The sequence below is a fragment of the Phacochoerus africanus genome, chromosome 2, assembly GCF_016906955.1.
Source record: "Phacochoerus africanus isolate WHEZ1 chromosome 2, ROS_Pafr_v1, whole genome shotgun sequence".
In the NCBI taxonomy this organism is placed as follows: Eukaryota; Metazoa; Chordata; class Mammalia; order Artiodactyla; family Suidae; genus Phacochoerus; species Phacochoerus africanus.
Window position 1 is genome coordinate 230,002,930 of NC_062545.1, and position 19,389 is coordinate 230,022,318.

Consider the following 19,389-nt stretch of genomic DNA (forward strand, 5'->3'; position numbering starts at 1 on the left):
TTTATGGACGGCTATGTAGCCCTTTAATGCATGACTGGTATACTGCTTGCACTACATGAGACTGACAAGTTCAACAACATTGGCACACACCATGCTCAACAACGTAAGCCCGCTGACCACATACTTGGATGTCATAGTACTGTTACCTTGCTAATAAATGGCTCCAAATATTTGTTTTCAATTTCTGAACTTACCTTTTCTCAGATCATTAAAAATAGTTCAATGATCTGCATTGGTACACAGACTACAGAGCTATCCAGAAACTATGCCTTTTAATAGATCTATTTCAGAATAATATTTGGACACTGATTTTTTTTTTCCAAATGAAGTGAATAGCAAATGCAAATGCATTCATCCCATATAAAATATCCAGATCTTCATTAACATTTTCTGATTCTTTTATAAGCTACTTCGATTCTTAATTATTTTTAGAGAGGAGAACACAGTACAGCTATTTGGTATCTGTGGGGGATTAGTTCCAGGACCACTCACAGAATCTAAAATCCGCAGATGCTCAAGTCCCTTACATTAAATGTCATAGTATAGTCGGCCCTCAGTATCCACTGGATCTGTAGTTGGGGTTGAATCCTAGGATCCACTGTTGGTTGATTCCTCAGATGCAGAATCCACAAAACAGGAAGGGCTGACTGTGTTTGGAGTCCAAGAGCCCAAGTTTAAGACTAGACTCTCCTAGTTAACTCTGGGTAACTCCTAACTCCTTTCTCAGGTTTAGTTTCCTCATGTATAAGTGATGATAATAATTCCTATAGCAGAGAGCTGCTGTGAGGCTTAAAAGAAATAATAGATGTTAAAAGTACCATGAACGTTACAAATATTAGTCTGTATTTTTTTTTTTTTTTGGTCTTTTCAGGGCCACACCCACGGCATTTGGAGGTTCCCAGGTTAGGGATCTAATCAGAGCTACAGATGCCGGCCTACACCAGAGCCACAGCAACACCAGATCTGAGCCACATCTGGGACCTATACCACAGCTCACCACAATGCTGGATCCTTAACCCACTGAGCAAGGCCAAGGATCAAACCTGCAACCTCATGGTTCCTAGTTGGATTTGCTTATGCCGTGCCATGACAGGAACTCCAATATTAGTCTTTAAAAGTTGCCTTTATAATTCCTAAACATGACACTTATGCCAGAAACCAAAAGGAAAATGATAAATAGATTTAACACCTATTTTTTATGTGGAGAAATGTTCATAAATCATATAAATTTAACACTGGTAAATGCCGCATATATGGCAAACAAAAATGTTAATAGAATATATATTTTGAAACACATTTTATAATTTAAACTATGCTCAAAAACACACAATAACTCCATGAAAAGATGTTGAACCTCACTAGTAATCAGACAAATGTATATGAGAACAACTAGGTGGAGTTCCCGTCGTGGCGCAGTGGTTAGTGAATCCGACTAGGAACCATGAGGTTGCGGGTTCGGTCCCTGCCCTTGCTCAGTGGGTTAACAATCCGGCGTTGCCGTGAGCTGTGGTGTAGGTTGCAGACGCGGCTCGGATCCCGCGTTGCTGTGGCTCTGGCGTAGGCCGGTGGCTACAGCTCCGATTCAACCCCTAGCCTGGGAACCTCCATGTGCCGTGGGAGCGGCCGAAGAAATAGCAACAACAACAACAACAGACAAAAGACAAAAAAAAAAAAAACTAGATGTTTTTATACCTATAAGAATGGCAAAATTTTTAAAAAGCCAGAATACCCAAAGTTGGAAATGATTCAGGGAAATGGGCATCCTTAGACCCTGATGTTTGGAACATAACTTGTTACCATCTTTTTAGAAGGCAATGAGACACCTTTTTTGGTTTGTTGGTTTTGCTTTTTAGGGCTGCACCCCAGGCATATGGAAATTCCCAGGCTAAGGATCAAATAGGAGCTACAGCTGCTGGCCTACACCATAGCCACAGCAATGCAGGATCTGAGCCATGTCTGAGACCTAGACCACAGCAACGCCAGATCCTTAACCTAATGAATGAGGCCAGGGATCGAACCCACATCCTCATGGACATTAGTCAGATTTGTTTCCACTACACCACAAGGCGAACTCCATGAGTCACATTTTAAAAGGTACATACCAACTGTTCCAAACATTGTACTTTGAGAATGACTTTTTAGATAGTTTCAAGATATATGTTATCTTATCACAATGTTAATACCACTTTTGGTAAAAGTGAAAAAAGAGGGAACCCAAATGGGCAATATAGAGGAATAAATAAATAATAGTACATTAATACAGTAAAACTTGATCAAGCATGAAAAATCAAAATGCACCCTAGGCCCCCAGAATGTGGTCTCTTATTATTTCCCACTGAAAGCAACCATCCATTTCTCTAGGAGCAAAAAATACACACAATGAGCCTGGAACATTTGTTTCATACTAAAACATAAGGAAGCAATGAAAAATGACTAGGAGAGACATGGGATTAACATGGTGGAACAGAAGGACTGGAGCTCAACTTCTCTCCTAAAAACAACAAAATTCACAACTAAAGGCTGAGCAATCTTCAACCAAATGAACGAGAAGCCTTCAAAAAGATATCCTACTCCATAAGACAAAGAGGAGGCCACATACAAGAGGTGGGAGGGGCAATTTCCTGATATAACCAACACCATACCTCCTGGGTGGGAAGCTCCACAGACGGGAAACTAACTGGTTCCACAGAGACTCAACTACAGGAGTGAGAGTTTTGAGCCCCACATCAAACTCCCATGTGTGGGGATCTGGCACTGGGAGAAAGAGCCCCTGGAGCATCTGGCATTGAAGGCCAGTGGGGCTTGTGCACAGGAGCTCCACGGGGCTGGGGGAAATGGAGACCCCATTCTTAAAAGGCACACACAGACTTTCAGGTGCACTGAGTGCCAGGGCAAAGTAAAGTCTCCATAGGAATCTGGGTCAAACCTGACTGTAGTTCTTGGAGGACCTCCTGGGAAAACGGGTGAATGTGGCTTGGTGTGAGGGAAGGACATTGGAAGCAAAGCTCTCAGGAGTATTCAACAGCATGCCTCTCTTTGGAGGTGGCCATTTTGGGAAAATCTGGCCTTACACATCAGCACTGAGAAGCCCCAGGCCAAAGAACAATCCAGGTGGGATCAAAGCCCCACCCCTCAGCAAACAGGCTGCCTAAAGATTCCCCAGGCACACAGCCACATCTAATCCCATCCAGAGACTAAGCCCCAGCTCCCATAGGGATAGGAATCAGCTCCACCTACCAGGGGGCAGGCATCAGTCCCTCCCATCAGGAAGCCTAGAGTAAGCCCCCATACCCGACTTCAGCCATGAGGGGGGCAGACACCAGAAGTAAGAGAGGCGACAACTCTATTATCTGTAAGAAGGTCACCACACCAAAAACCTATAAAAATGAAAAGACAGAGGACTATAACTCAGATGAGGGAGAAAGGAAAAATGCCAGAAAATCAGCTAAGTGATCAGGAGATTCTCAGCCTCCAGAAAAAGACTTTAGACTGTTGATGTTAAAGATGATGCAAGACATTGGAAATAAACTGGAGGCAAAGATGGATAACTTACAGGAAACACTGAGCAAAGAGATACAAGATATAAAACTTAAGCAAGAAGAGATGCAAAATACAATAACTGAAATAAAAAATTCTCTAGAAGCAGCCAACAGCAGAATACAGGAGGCAGAAGAACAAATAAGTGAACTGGAGGACAGGTTAGTGGAAATTACGGATGCAGAACAGAAAAGAGAAAAAAGATTGAAAACAAACGAAGAGTCTCAGAGAACTCTGGAACAACGTGAAACACACCAACATCCATATTCTTAGGGTGTCAGAAGGAGAAGCGAGGGAAGGGGACAGAAAAAATATTCCAAGAGATAATAGCCGAAAACTTCCCTAACATGGGGAAGGAATCACTCCCTCAAATCCATCCAGGAAGCACAACGAGTACCATATAAAATAAACCCAAGGAGGAACACCCCGAGACACATATTAATCAAACCGACCAAAATTAAAGACAAAGAGAAAATACTGAAAGCAGCTAGGGAAAAGAAACAAATAACATCCTAGGGAACACCAATAAGGTTATTGGCAGATTTTTCAGCACAAACTCTGCAGGCCAGAAGGGAGTGACATGATATACTTCACGTGAAGAAAGGAAAAAACCTGCAACCAAGATTACTTACCCAGCAAGGCTCTCATTCAGATTTGAAGGAGAAATCAAAACCTTCACAGATAATCAAAAGCTAAGAGAATTCAGCAACACTAAACCAGCCTTACAACAAATACTAAAAGAACTTCTCGAGGCAGAAAAGAAAAGGCAGCAAAAGGAAACCAAAATACCACAAATAACAATCTCACCAGTAAAGGAATATATACAGTAAAGATATGAAATCATCCATGCACAATTATGCTACCAAAATCAGAAATCACGAGAAGAGGAGGGTACAAATGCAGGACACAGGAGATGCACTTGCAATTAAGAAACCAACAACTTAAAACAATCTCATATACATACAGACTCTTATATCAAAACTTCAGAGTAACTGCAAACCAAAAATCTACAATTGATACACAAATAAGAAAAATCAACTCAAATACAACACTAAAGATAAACATCAAACCACAAGAAGAGAGAACAAGAGAAGAAGGGAAGAAAAAAGAGCAACAAAAACAAATCCAAAGCAATTAATAAAATGAAATAAGACCATACATATAACTAATTACCTTAAATGTTAATGGACTAAACGCCCCAACCAAATGACATAGACTGGCTGAATGGATACAAAAACAAGACCCATATACATGCTATCTTCAAGAGATCCGCTTCACTTCTAGGGACACATACAAATTAAAAGTGAGAGGATGGAAGAAAATATTTCATGCAAACGGGGAGCAAAAGTAGCAATACTCATATCAGACAAAATAGACTTTAAAATGAAGAATATTTTAAGGGACAAAGAAGGACATTACATAATGATCAAAGGATCAATCCAAGAAGATGATAAAACAATTTTAAATATCTACGCTCCCAACACAGGTTCACCACAATCTATAAGGCAACTGCTAACAACCTTAAAAGGACAAATCAGCAATAACACAATCATAGTGGGGGACTTTAACACCCCACTTACAGCAATGGGACAGATCAGCCAGACAGAAAATCAATAACGAAACACAGGCCCTGAATGAAGCATTAAACCAGATGGACTTAATAGATATTTAGAGGACATTTCATCCAAAAGCAACAGAATACACATGCTTCTCAAGTGCACATGGAACATTCTCTAAGATGGATCACATCCTGGGCTACAAATCCAACCTCGGTAACTTTAAGAAAATTGAAATCATAGCAAGCATCTTTTCCCACCACAACGCTATACAACTAGAAATCAACAACCAGAAAAAAACAGCAAAAAACACAAACACATGGAGACTAAACAACATGCTACTAAACAACCAATGGATCACTGAAGAAATCAAAGAGGAAATTTAAAAGTACCTAGAAGCAAAAGACAATGAAGATACGACACTCCAAAACCTATGGGATGCAACAAAAGCCATTCTAAGAGGCACCTCAAGCCCACCTCAAGAAACAAGAAAAAGCCCAAATAAACAAGCTAACTTTACATCTAAAGCAGCTTGAGAGAGAACAACAGACAAGACCTAAAGTTAATAGAAGGAAAGAAATCATAAAGATCAGAGCAGAAATCAATGAACTAGAAACAAAGAAAACCATAGAAAAGATCAATGAAACAAAAAGCTGGTTCTTTGAAAAGATCACCAAAATTGATAAAACCTTAGCCAGACTTATCAAGCAAAAAAGAGAGAGGACTCAAATCAATAATTAGAAATGAAAAAGGAGAAGTAACAAGGGACATCACAGAGATACAAAGGATCATAAGAGACTATTATATGCAACTATATGCCAATAAAATGGAAAACCTAGACAAATTCTTAGAAAGGTGCAATCTTCCAAGACTGAACCAAGATGAAATAGAAAAGATGAATGGACCCATCACAAGAACTGAAATTGAAACTGTGATTAAAAAACTTACAACAAACAAAAGTCCAGGACCAGATGGCTTCACAGGCGAATTCTATCAAACATTTAGAGAAGAGCTAACACCTCTCCTTCTGAAACTAGTCCAAAAAATTGCAGAAGAAGGGATACTCCCAAACTCATTCTATGAGGCCACCATCACCCTGGTACCAAAACCAGACAAAGATTCCACAAAAAAAGAAAACTACAGGCCAATTTCACTGATGAACATCAATGCAAAAATCCTCAACAAAATACTAGCAAACCACATCCAACAATACATTCAAAGGATTGTTCATCATGATCAAGCAAGATTTATTCCAGGGATGCAAGGGTTCTTCAATATCCACAAATCCATCAGTGTGATACACCACATTAACAAACTGAAGAATAAAAACCATATGATCCTCTCAATAGACACAGAAAAAGCCTTTGACAAAATCCAACACCCATTTCTGATAAAAACCCTTCAGAAAGTGGGCATAGAGGGAACCTACCTCAACATGATAAAGGCCATATATGACAAACCACAGCTAACATCATTCTCAATGATGTTAGGCAGAAGAGCTAAATAGACAGTTCTCCAAAGAAGACATACAGATGACCAAGAAACACATGAAAAGATGTTCAACATCACTCATTATTAGAGAAATGCAAATCAAAACCAATATGCGGTACCACCTTACACCGGCTAGAATGGCCATCATCCTAAAGTCCATAAACAATAACTGCTAGAGAGGGTGTGGGGGAAAAAGGCACCCTATTACACTGGCGGTGGGATTGTAAATTGGTGCCACCACTCTGGAAAGCAGTATGGAGATTCCTCAAAAAACTAAAAATAGAACTACCATGTGATCCAGCAATCCCACTCCTGGGCATCTATCCAGAGAAAACCGCAACTCGCAAAGACATGTACTCCAATGTTCATTGCAGCACTATTTACAATAGCCAAGACATGGAAACAACCTGAATGTCCATCGACAGAGGTGTGGATCAAGAAGTGGAATCAAGAAGTAGATCAAGAAGTGGATCAAGAAGATGTGGTACACAATGGAATATTATTTAGCCATTAAAAGGAACGGAATACCAGCATTTTTAGCAACATGGATGGACTTAGAAACTATCATGCTAAGTGAAGTCAGTCATACAATGAGACACCAACATCAAATGATTTCACTGACATGTGGAATCTGAAAAAAGGACAGACTGAACTTCTTTGCAGAACAGATACTGACTCACAGACTTGGAAAAACTTATGGTTTCCAAAGGAGACAGTTCAGGGGGTGGGGGGATGCACTGGGGTTGTGGGATGGAAATCCTATAAAATTGGATTGTGATGATCATTGTACAACTATAAATGTAATAAATTCATTGAGTAATAAAAAAAATAATAAATTGAAAAAAATAAAAATGACTAGAATTGTGTTAAAAGGACACAGGAGACAACTTGAAATGCTCCACTGGCATAAAGGTACAATATGAGTATGATAAAGAATAATAACTATATTGGAATAATGGATAAAAACATACAATATATGTTTATCTTCATGAATCAAAAAAAAAAGTCTTGTTCACCTGGGAGGATGGTAGATAATCAACGTGTTGTTTTGAAAACTGGCAAATCAAGAGGAAGAATCAAACATTTCCCTATCCTTTCCCATACAACTGTACCACAAGGTAAACCAAGCAGTTGATGAGAAAATAGTTCTCTTTTTAGACTACTTAAATGATGAAAAACACTATAATTAAATATTAGCAGTTTTGCAACCCTACTGAAATAATAAATCTAAGCAATGACATTATAAAAAGAAAATAATCATATATTATGAGTAAGGACACATCTCATCCTAGGGAATAAACTTGTACAAAAAGAATCTAAACCTCATCATAACTTTCAAAGCAAACTACCAATTTATAGGAAAGACCAAGGAGAAATAGGTTGAACACTACTATATGAGGTTAAATCTGCAAAATCCAAACTATGGTCAACTCTTCAGGAATGGGCAAGTTTCTTCAACAAATAAATTGAAAAAAAAAGAAAAAAAGGTCAGGGGGCGGGATAGATAGAGGAAATTCCTAGATTTAAAGTGACCCAAGCAGAGTTCCTGTCATGGCTCAGTAATTAACGAAGCCAACTAGTATCCATGAGGACTAGGGATCAATCCCTGGCCCCGCTCAGTGGGTTAAGGATCCAGCATTGCTGTGAGCTATTGTGTAGGTCACAGACGTGGCTAAGATCCTACGTTGCCTTGACTGTGGTGTACGCCAGTAGCTACAGCTCCAATTCAACCCCTAGCCTGGGAATCTCCATGCGCTGCAGGTGCGGCCCTAAAAAGACAAAAGACAAAATAAATAAATAAATAAACAAACAAAGTGACCCAAAATACATAGTAACCCACCACAATGTAGGGAAATTTGGAGGATAATAAAATCAAACAACTAAAAAATTATGAGACTATCAGAAACTTGAACATAAACTAGATATTTGATGATATTCAGAAATTACTATTAATTTTTTATATAGGACAATGTCAATATGGTGATATTTTATAATTGTCTACATATTTTAGAAATAACTACTAAAATATTTACCAATGAAATTATTTGATGTCTGGAATTCGCTTCAAAATAATGGAGGCAGGAGGTTGAGAGTGGATGAATGATAGCATGAAACAAAATTGACTATGAGTTCATAACAGTTGATTATTCTAATCTCTCAACTCTTTAGAATGTTTGAAGTTTTCAAAAATGAAAGTTAAACCATAAGCACATCTTAATTAATACAGTGATATAGAAAAATAATTAAATAGTTAAGCAAAAAAAAAACAGATCATAAGAGTTGGTTTCTATTTTTTATACACACTTTTTTTCTTAATATATGCAAAATTAAATTTAAAAAATTCTGGAATCATACACACCAAAATATTAACAGTTGTTATCTTTCATGTAATTTTTGGTAATTCTTGAGATTGCTACCAAAAGCATACATTAGTCTTATAAACAGATAAGACCATTACCCTTAGGAAAACAGCATCAAAGAATTAATGTACAGGAATGAATGAAGCAGAGAGCAGTATGGAATGAGGGATGATAAGGGCAAATCATGAATGTCCCTGGTTTTACTGCATGTATGTTATTGTGAAAAGCCTGGCTAGTACAGTCCTTCCTCAGCACATGTGGGGGACTGCATCCAGGACCCCCATGGATACCAAATACACCAATGTTCAAGTCCTTTACATAAAATGCCATAGTATCTGGAGTTCCCGTCGTGGCGCAGTGGTTAACGAATCCGACTAGGAACCATGAGGTTGCCGGTTCGGTCCCTGCCCTTGCTCAGTGGGTTAACGATCCGGCGTTGCCGTGAGCTGTGGTGTAGGTTACAGACGCGGCTCGGATCCTGTGTTGCTGTGGCTCTGGCGTAGGCCGGGGGCTATAGCTCCGATTCAACCCCTAGCCTGGGAACCTCCATATGCCACGGAAGCAGCCCAAAGAAATAGCAAAAAGACAAAAAAAAAAAAATCATCTCAAGATCGCTTACAATATCTAATACATGTAATTGTTATTTTTTTCTTGTATTTTTAGGGCCGCATTTTCAGCACATGGAGGTTCCCAGGCTAGGGGGTCCAATCAGAGCTCTAGCCACCGGCCTACACCACAGCCACAGCAACCAGAATCTGAGCCACGTCTACGACCTACACCACAGCTCACCACAACACCAGATCTTTAACAGCAGTTAATGAACCCAACTAGTATCCATAAGGATGCAGGTTCCATCCCTGGCCTTGCTCAGTGGGTTAAAGATCCAGGAGCTTCTATTATTATAAATAGTTGCCCATGAGGGGCAAATTCAAGTTTTACTTTTTGGAACTTACTGGAATTTTTTTCATCTGTGGTTGGTTGAATCTGAGGATGCATAACCCACAAATATGTGAGGGCATGCTGTACTCTGAGCGAGACAGGAGGCATTGAAGAATTTTTTCACAGAGGAGAAGCTTGAGGTGGTTTATATTTTAGAAGACTTATTCTGGCTACTCTGCTGAGATTAGACTGTTTAATAAGAGCATGGATGAGCTTAGGGGAGGCCACTATAATCATCCAGGTGATAGAAGGTGATGGCTGGTACCTGTTCAGTAAGAGTGGAAGTAATGAGAAGAGGTAAGATTCTGGATATAGTTTTAAAGTGAAGCTAAGCTAATTTACTGATGAATCAGGTTTAAGCCTGAGGTGGAACTCATTCCAGGATTGGTTCAGGGTTTTTGCTTTGAGCAACCGCAGCATGTTTGTCACTTTCTAAGACAGGGTAGGAGAAGCAGTAGGAAGGCTGGAGTTGGTTTAGGATATGTTACTTTCAAGATGTCTACTAGATATCCAGGTATGGTGCTAAGCTGGCAATCGGATACATGCGTATTTCTGTTCATTGTGAAAGGATTGTCTACTTACATCTCTTCCCGTAAGATCTTTCCGGTTCTCAATGACACCCCAAGGAGGGATTCCAACTGTCCAGATCTTTCTCAAGGACTGGGAGGAATGGGCTTTCAGGGCATCTCCAACATGTTTGGACACACCTATAAACAACCAGTTTAGAAGTCAATTTTTAACTTGCAAATCATGCAAAACATTGTGATGGCCAGAAAGAGGCAAAGAGACAAGCACATGCCAAAGGTCATTACCAAGGAAAGTTGCCAGCACAGTGGAATTAATATTGGATATCTTAGCTTCCTCTTGTCGCTCTTGACATCTCTTTCCCCCATCACTGACCTTTATACCTGAATAATTCTCCTCTCCCTTTGGCAATGCCTGCTTATAACCTCAGTGCTGCTCCTACTCTTGTCTGACTAGAACATCTAGCAAGCCTACAGGTGACCTCATGAATGTTGCATGTATTTTTTCCTCTAACCTTCTCTGCTGTCCCAGCAAAACATCCTGAAGATGTGTCCCTTGCTTCACTGAGGCAAATTAATTTAACAGCTTTATATACATAAATATTCCACAACAAATACATTAACGTTTGCCTTTCTGGGATTAATAATATCAGTAATAGCCAACATCTATTCAACTTTTACTACACACCAACATACCAAGTACTTTAAGTGTTTTACATGCATTTACACTAAAGTGTAAGTAGGGATTTTTACAAGTCTATTTTATAGGCAAAAACTGAGGCACAAAGAAGTGAACTTGCCCAAGGTTAGAGTCAGTAATCCGCAGAGTCTGGATTCCAATCCAGGAAATTTGACTTTGATTTTTTAAAGACTTTACTTTTTAGAGCAGTTTGAGATTCCCAGCAAAATTGAGCCAAAAGGACAGAGATTTCCCATATGCCCTCTTTCCCACACACTTACACCCTCCTTCACTATCAACATCCCCCACCAAAGTAGGGATAAATTGTTACAACTGATGTATCTACACTGACACATCATAATCACCCAAAGTGCACAGTTTAGGGTTCACTTGTGGTGCTGTACATTCTATGAGCTTGGACAAATGTATGACATATATCCAGTATGACAGCCTCATACTGAATAGTTTCACTGCCCTAACAATCCTCTGTGCTCTGCCTATTCAGCCCTCATTTCCCAAACCCCTGACAACCACTGATCAGTTTATTGTCTCTAAGGTTTTGCCTTTTCCAGAATATCATATAGTTGTAATTATGCAACATGTAGCCTTTTGAGATTAGCCTAATCGTCCTTTTTATCACGCACATACTCTAAGCATAGTCTGACTCTGTGTGCGTCATCAGCACATGAAAAAAAAAAAAAACTCCATATTGCATGCATCTGATAGATAGCAGCTAAATTGTTTCCCTTCACTCTGGCATCTTCCTCTCCTGCCCATCTTTTGCACTTTTCTCAGTCATTTCCCAGAATCCCCGGCCTACATCAATACCAACAGAGATTCAGAGACCTAAGTTTGGCATGGGTTACCACCATGTGATGGTGGTGGTTTTTCAGCAGCCCACATGTGATCATAATACATACTGTCTGTTGAGACTCTCTATAAAGTAAAATCTGACCATGTCATTACCTATTCAGTCTTCTGTTCAAGGTACTTTAAAGGCTCCTTACTACATAGAGAGTAAAACCTCAACTCAATGGGCATGGCATCCAATCTGGATCCAAACTCCTTTGCTGTCCCTGTGCTCTGCCAAATGCCACATCCAGATAGAAGCCTTATCACCTCTTCCTACACATGCATTAATCTCCAGCTGTATGCCTGGCCCTGAACTTCCACCTCTGCCTAGAATGCTTCTTCTTTCCCTTCCCGCAAGGCCAGCTTCAAGTGCTATATCCTTCATCAAGCCTTTTCAGGTGCCCTCAGTTGGAACCAGAATTTGTCATCCTCTTCATTTTACTTCCAAACACTTTCTTTGTACCTCAACTATAATCGATTCAGCATTGATTTTTAGTTAGTTGCTTACTATCTGTCACAGTCACCCACCCCATCACTAAACTCAGGGCCTGTATCTTACTCATTTTTCATCCAAAGCATCTATCCCAATGTTTTATACACAGTAGATTCTGTCATTCCATTTAAAAAAAAAATGAAACATTCCATTTCTGGCATTCCATTTAAATAAATGGAACATTCCATTTATTCCATTAAATAAATTTCAAACATTCACACTAGATATTCAATTATAGTTGGGAAGCATCTCAAGCATAGACTGAAGCTGGTAAGTAAAGCTTCTCCAATTCAAATCTGTAAAAGAAGCATTTGGGGATGTTATTAAAATGCAGATTCTGATCCCACAGGTCTGGAGAAGGGCCTGATATCTGTATTCCCAGGAAGCTCCTAGGTGATGCTAATGCTGCTGGCCCAGGGACCACTTCTTAAGTAGTCAGGCCCTAAGGAGTTGTAGTCCAATCAGGTCAGACCCTGATTATTGTTTAAGGAAGCTACAAGTGTATCTCATCTCTCATTTCTTTTGTTCATATGAACTATTTCAATAGTCTTCACACTATTACATTTGTGGTTTTTTTGTTTTTGTTTTTTTTTTGTTTTTTTTTTTTGTTTTTTTAATTTTCCCACTGTACAGCAAGGGGGTCAGGTTATCCTTACATGTATACATTACAATTACATTTTTCCCCCAGCCTTTCTTCTGTTGCAACATGAGTATCTAGACAAAGTTCTCAATGCTATTCAGCAGGATCTCCTTCTAAATCTATTCTAAGTTGTGTCTGATAAGCCCAAGCTCCCGATCCCTCCCACTCCCTCCCCCTCCCATCAGGCAGCCACAAGTCTCTTCTCCAAGTCCATGATTTTCTTTTCTGTGTTTTTTTTAATAATTATTTAGTTAGTTAGTTAGTCCTTGTGAGTGTGTGTGTGTGTGTGTGTGTGTGTGTATGTGTGTGTGTGTGTGTGTGTGGTTTGTTTGTTTGTTTAGGGCTGTACCCTCCGCATGTTGAGGTTCCCAGGCCAGGGGACGAGTAGGAGCTGTAGCCACTGGCCTACACCACAGCCACAACAACTCAGGATCCAAGCCACATCCGTGACCTATACCACAGCTCATGGCAACGTTCGTTCCTTAACCCACTGATGGAACTGAGTCCTCATGGTTGCTAGTCGGATTTCTTACCACTGAACCACGATGGGAACTCCATATTTGTGTTTCTTAATTGGTGCAAACCTGAAATGCTTGTTAAAAAAGCAGTAAGTAGGAATTCCGATCATGGCTCAGTGGTAACAAACCCAATTAGTATCCATGAGGATGCAGGTTGTATCCCTAGCCTCACTCAGTGGGTAAAGGATCCAGCATTACCTTCAGTATAGGTTGTAGACACAGCTTGGAAATGGTGTTGCTCTGGCTGTGGTGTAGGTCAGCAGCTGCAGCTCTGATCGGACCCCTAGCCTGAGAACTTCCATATGGTGCAACCCTAAAAAAACAACAAAAACAAACAAACAAACAAACAAAAACAGCAGTGAGTAAAATAAAGTATATAACAAGGTGTTCAAAGAAAATGCCTTGCCCAAGCTCACCTTTTACTGAACTACAAAACATCCCCTACCCCTTTCTTTTTACTGGGAAAAAAAGTAAGTACTGCACATGGGACTTAGAACTCTGCAACCTTTGCATTCTTCCAAGAATGTGAAACAAATAATTATCTCAATGAAATGTACAAGAGGAACTCCCTGGTTACCCATTAGTGACAGGCCAAATCTTTTGGTTTTATTTATGCTTTTTTCAATCATTTGCTTTATTCACTCCTTTTCAGCCAAAAGAAATGATTTGTTACATTAGCACATTGCTCAGGTCTTAGACACATGTGGAGACCGTAGCCTCTACCTCACATCATGTAGAAGAGCTGATATATAGACTCATCCTAACTTAACTTGTAAGGTAAAACATAAGCATGCTAAAAGTGCTCTTTACTGATCTCTTCTGAGAGATAAATACACGCTATAAAGTGAGAAATCTAAGTGAGTTGACATAGAGAATACTTCCTGAGTATGTTGACAACTAATGCAGATCCTAAAGGACTGGCAGAACTTAATAGGAAACAGTGGCTAGGGCTTCCCAAATTAAAAGGAGAAGTAAAGGGAAGATGGAGAGGTAAAGGTACGATATTGTGATTTATAAAAAAATGTATATTTCATCCTGTTTCTGTTAGTGACATAGAGCTCCAAAAAACCCTGGAACTCCCTAAATGGTAAGAGTAGCAAAAGTATCTTTTGTTAATGAAGTGACTTAGGGACCTTCTGATTTGGGGGAGCAGAGCGTGCTGGTTGCCAGAGAAACCAAATCCCTTCCAGTCCCAACTCCAACCTCAGGTAAGAGATGGGCTAGAGATTGAGTTCAGTCATCAATGGCCAATGATTTAATCAACTGGGCCCTGTGTAACCAGTCCTCCAAAAAACAAAACAAAACACAAAAAACAAACAAAAAACCATAATTCTGACAGCTTCCAAGTGGGAGAACACATGGAAATGGGAGGAGGCATGGAAGCTCCATATCCTTCCCACATGTCTTGCCCTCTGTACCTCTTCTATCCACTATTCAGGATTTACATCCTTTTATAATAAACTGGTAATCTAGCAAGTAAACTGTTTTCCTGCATTCTGTGAGCTGCTCTAGCAAATTCATCAAACTCAAGGAAGGGGTCATGGGAACCTCTGATTTATAACCAGCCAGTCAGAAGCACAGGTAACTTCCTGGACTTGAGACTGACATCTGAAGTGGAACAGCCTTGTGGGACTGAGCCCTTAACCTTCGGAATCTGAAATTAATTCTAGGTTAATAGTGTCAGAACTGGATTGAACTGTAGGACACTCAGCTGGTGATGGAGACCTGCTTGGTGTGGGGAAAGAACCTACACATGGGAATTGGTGCCAGAACTATAACAGGTTAGTAACAGATTGGTCAGAGAGGAGGGTTTGTGAAGTCACTAGTTCTCAATCCTGGCTGCATTAGACACTCTTCAGAAGCTCCACCCAGAGAAACTCTTGATGAATCTGAGGCAGAGCCTGTGCACCTTTTTGCAAAGCTCCCAAATGATTCTCTAACAGGCATATAGTTCATAAACACGGATGCAAAGGAGTAGGGTTAGAGGTTCAGGGGCTACTAAGTGATGTTCTCAAATGTCATATTTCAAGGAGTACGAGTCAGTGAAAGAGACTGAGTGAACTGGTAACTATATAGTTAAACATCTCCTTAGACCCAATAGTCTCAATGCAATTGCTGCACATGTCATTTGTTTTAAATGCCTGAGAACTTGACTATGGTGAGTTTAGCTCATGTCCACGCCCACACACTACAATGTTGCATGGATTCCATGTCCTTTCTAACCTCATCACAATCCAAAGCTCATGAAAGACTATTTTCTTTGCCAGAAGTTTAGCGAAACTTCTTTTAAAACAGCACATTTTATGGGTTGTGATGATTGTTGTATAACTATAAACATAATAAAACTCATTGAGTTAAAAACATAAAATTCCTTTTCAGAAAATTCAAAAAAAACATAGCAGATTTTAATAACAATAGTAAAAACACATTCCAGGGAAGACCTATGATTCTTCCGGGTTTCTTTTCCAGTCACTATACTTTGTCTTTCTCCCTCACGCCACCACATCCCTGGGGAGTGCTGCAGAGTGGAGGTTAGGTGCTATACTGCCTGACTCACAGTTTCAAAGAAGAAATTTTTTTTTAAGAGTGAAACAGGGAAATGTGTCTTACCAGTATTAATGCCTTCAGTTATTATCCATGCTCCTGTTGTCTCTGCAGCTTTGACCAAACCTTGGCTGAAGATCTCTTTAAGTTTGGAGGGCATCTTAAAGTTTTGGATGCCCCCATGGACAGAGATCACCAGCTTTGGCAGTTCCATCTTCCACTCTTTCAACATTAAATGTAACAGATGATCCAACTTTGTGTCATAAGATGTTCTAATATACTGGAAAATATGAATATACAGGGGTACATAAAATAGTGAAAAATATATGTCAGCTCACAATAAGCACATAGCAGGGTAAATGAAATGGCCAAAACCTGAAAGAAAGTATCTAGGGTCTCTTTAAAAGTTCATCTTTGTATAATGGAAATATTTACTTTAAAAGGATCTCACACCCTCTTTCAGTTCCTTCTGGGAATTACAAGTCTCAGTAGGAAGGCTTCCTCTCGTTTTGAGGGTTGGTCCACTAATGTTCTCCAGAAGGTCTGAGGTGGTGCAGAAATACTTGAAACTGGTAAAAATCACTACTCCCATTTTTTTAAAAAAAAGGTTTTAGATACTGGATAGCACAGGGAACTTTATCCAATCTCCTGGCATAGACCATGATGGAAAATAATATTTTAAAAAGGATGTGTGTGTGTATATATATATATGTGTGTGTGCACATATATATACACATATGACTGAGCTGCTTGGTTATAAAGCAGAAATTAGCACAAGTATAGCTGATTGTATATCAACTATATGTTAATAAAAAATCTTTAAATAAAAAATTTGAAAGTTTTTAGAAATAGGTGAAGTGAGCTTTTTCATAAATGCTACGGCTTTTAATTTACTGGGCCATTTCACGTAAGTGCATAATTTAAGATAATAGGAGGAGCTCTCTTGTGGCACAGCGGGTTAAGGACCAGTGTTGTCCCTGCAACAGCTTGGGTTACTGCTGTGTTGTAGGTTTGACTCCTGGTCCCAGAACTTTCACATGCTATGGGCAAGGCCAAGTAATTAAGATCTAGGAGCATGTACATATATTTTAAATTTAACCTTCTAAACTCTTCCTCTACATATCATTATCTCTCTAAAAACATTTTTTCTCATAATAAACACTTTTCACAAAAGAGTTGACATAACCAGGAGTTCCCTTTTTGGCTCAGCATAACGAACCTGACTAGTACCCATGAGGACCCAGGTTCCATCCCTGGCCTCATTCAGTGGGTTAAGGATCCAGCTTTGCCATGGCTACGGCATAGGTCCCAGACACTACACAGATCACACGTTTCTGTGGCTGTGGCATAGGCTGACAGCTGCAGCTCCAATTCAACCCCTAGCCTGGAAACTTCCATATGCTGCAAGTGCAGCCCTTAAAAAAAAAAAAAAAAAAAAAAAATTGAGTCCATGTAACCTAAAGAAAAGATGAGAGAAAAATGGGTAGCCCCAGAATCATTTTGCATTTTGCCCAAGATCATAGTATATGATTGGTTTTCTTTTCCCAGCCAATGCAGTCACATATAGACTCTTAAAACAATAGATGAGGAGATCCTGTCATGGCTCAGTGGAACTGAATCTGACTAGCATCCATGAGGATACAGGTTCAACCCCTGGCCTCACTCAGTGGATTAAGGATCTGGAGTTACCATGAGCTGTGGTGTAGGTTGCAGACACAGCTCGGATCTGGTGTTGCTGTGGCTGGGGTGTAGACCAGCAACTACAACACTGATTCGACCCCTAACCTGGGAACCTCCATATGTCACAGGTATGGCCCTTAAAAAAAAAAGATTACTTTGGCCCAGCCAACAACAAAACTAAGTCAGATTTACAGGAAGAAATAAAGGCCATAAGAAGCCATGATTTATAAATCTATAGCAAAAATAAACACAGGTAGAGATCGCCACAGATCTGTAAAGAATTATCACAATATCCTCCAGAATGTGACAGCGATTTTAAACCAATTGACCAGTCATCTTTGAATTCTTAAGATATAATCCCTTTATTTCAGGATTATAATTAGCATTTCTGATCATCAGGATGGTGCAGCCATGACAGAAAGTAATAGAAAGAATGTAAGGGTAACCAGGATTCAAATTTACTAGTGAAATAACGGAGTTGCCATGACTTTATCACACATTCAAATAGTAGGGAAAATACAAGGTGAGCTTTGTGAAATGGTTTATGTCATGCCAAATAATGAACTAGGGCAGAGGAGGCAGCTCTGGTTTAGTTCTCCTTCTCTCTGCCTCAACTCTTTCTCCCAGGTAGCCCTCTCTTTCAATCATAATTCCTTTCAGTCCTAGAAGATACCTGAGATTTCAGGATAAACACCCTTGATTAACTAAGTTATCAGCACTAGAATCTTTTATTCCAAAGGCCTAGAGAAGAAAGTGCTAAGGGGTAATGACTTTCTCTCTCCCTTTCTTTCTTTATAACTTAACTCAATTCCAATCCTTTGTGGAAGGAAGTGGGAGGGATAACAACTGGGAAGGGAGAATGCAGTAGGGGAGATGATAACCAGCTCTCACAAGTTCTGCTGCTGTTCAACCTAAGCCTGAAGTTCAATTCCAGCTTCCTCTCTTCTGACAGATCAAGTAAAATTCATTCAGGCATAGAGGATGTAACAGGAGCCTAATGCTAAGCATAAAATGTATTACTGATCAGGAGATCTGTCAAACCATGTTTTCAGTTTCCCTAAATATACCATATTCCCCCTTGGCCTTTGCACAAGCTATTCTTTATACCTAGAGTGGTCTCACCCTTCTGCCTCTCCAGACGCCAAATGCCTCACTCATCTTTCCCATCTCAGTATAGTTCTCCCTGCTCTCAGGTGGCTTCCTTGACATATGCACACCACCCCAGTAAAACAGGAAGAATTCCCTTTTCATTCTCTCAAAGAACGCTGTACTCCACTTTCCTGGCATTCCCCACCCTCTGTGATAATTGCATATTTATTCCCTGTTTCCCTCACTAGACCTCAGCAATGTAAGTGCACGGATGGACAATATGCTCTTTGAGGCATAGCAAATATGGGCATCCAAAAAATATTTGGTGAATGGATGAAAAAGTGAGTAAATGAAGATGATTATGAATAAACATAAAAGCAAAAAGAAGACTATATATATATATATTTTATAAGACTATATAAATATATATATATATATTTTTTAGGGCTGCACCTGCAGGCATATGGAGGTTCCCAGACTAGGGGTT

General features: G+C 39.7%; 1 protein-coding gene across 1 annotated transcript in view; it reads right to left on the reverse strand.

Annotated features, from left to right (window-relative positions):
• The window catches only part of TRPM6 (transient receptor potential cation channel subfamily M member 6), a 147,950-nt gene that overhangs the window by 100,775 nt on the left and 27,786 nt on the right, over positions 1-19,389 (reverse strand). Inside the window, exons 7-8 of the mRNA XM_047769235.1 lie at positions 16,200-16,413; positions 10,466-10,590 (exon numbers count right to left, since the gene is read on the reverse strand). Of these exons, the coding sequence (XP_047625191.1) occupies positions 10,466-10,590; positions 16,200-16,413 (339 nt within the window). The remainder of the gene's footprint in view (positions 1-10,465; positions 10,591-16,199; positions 16,414-19,389) is intronic.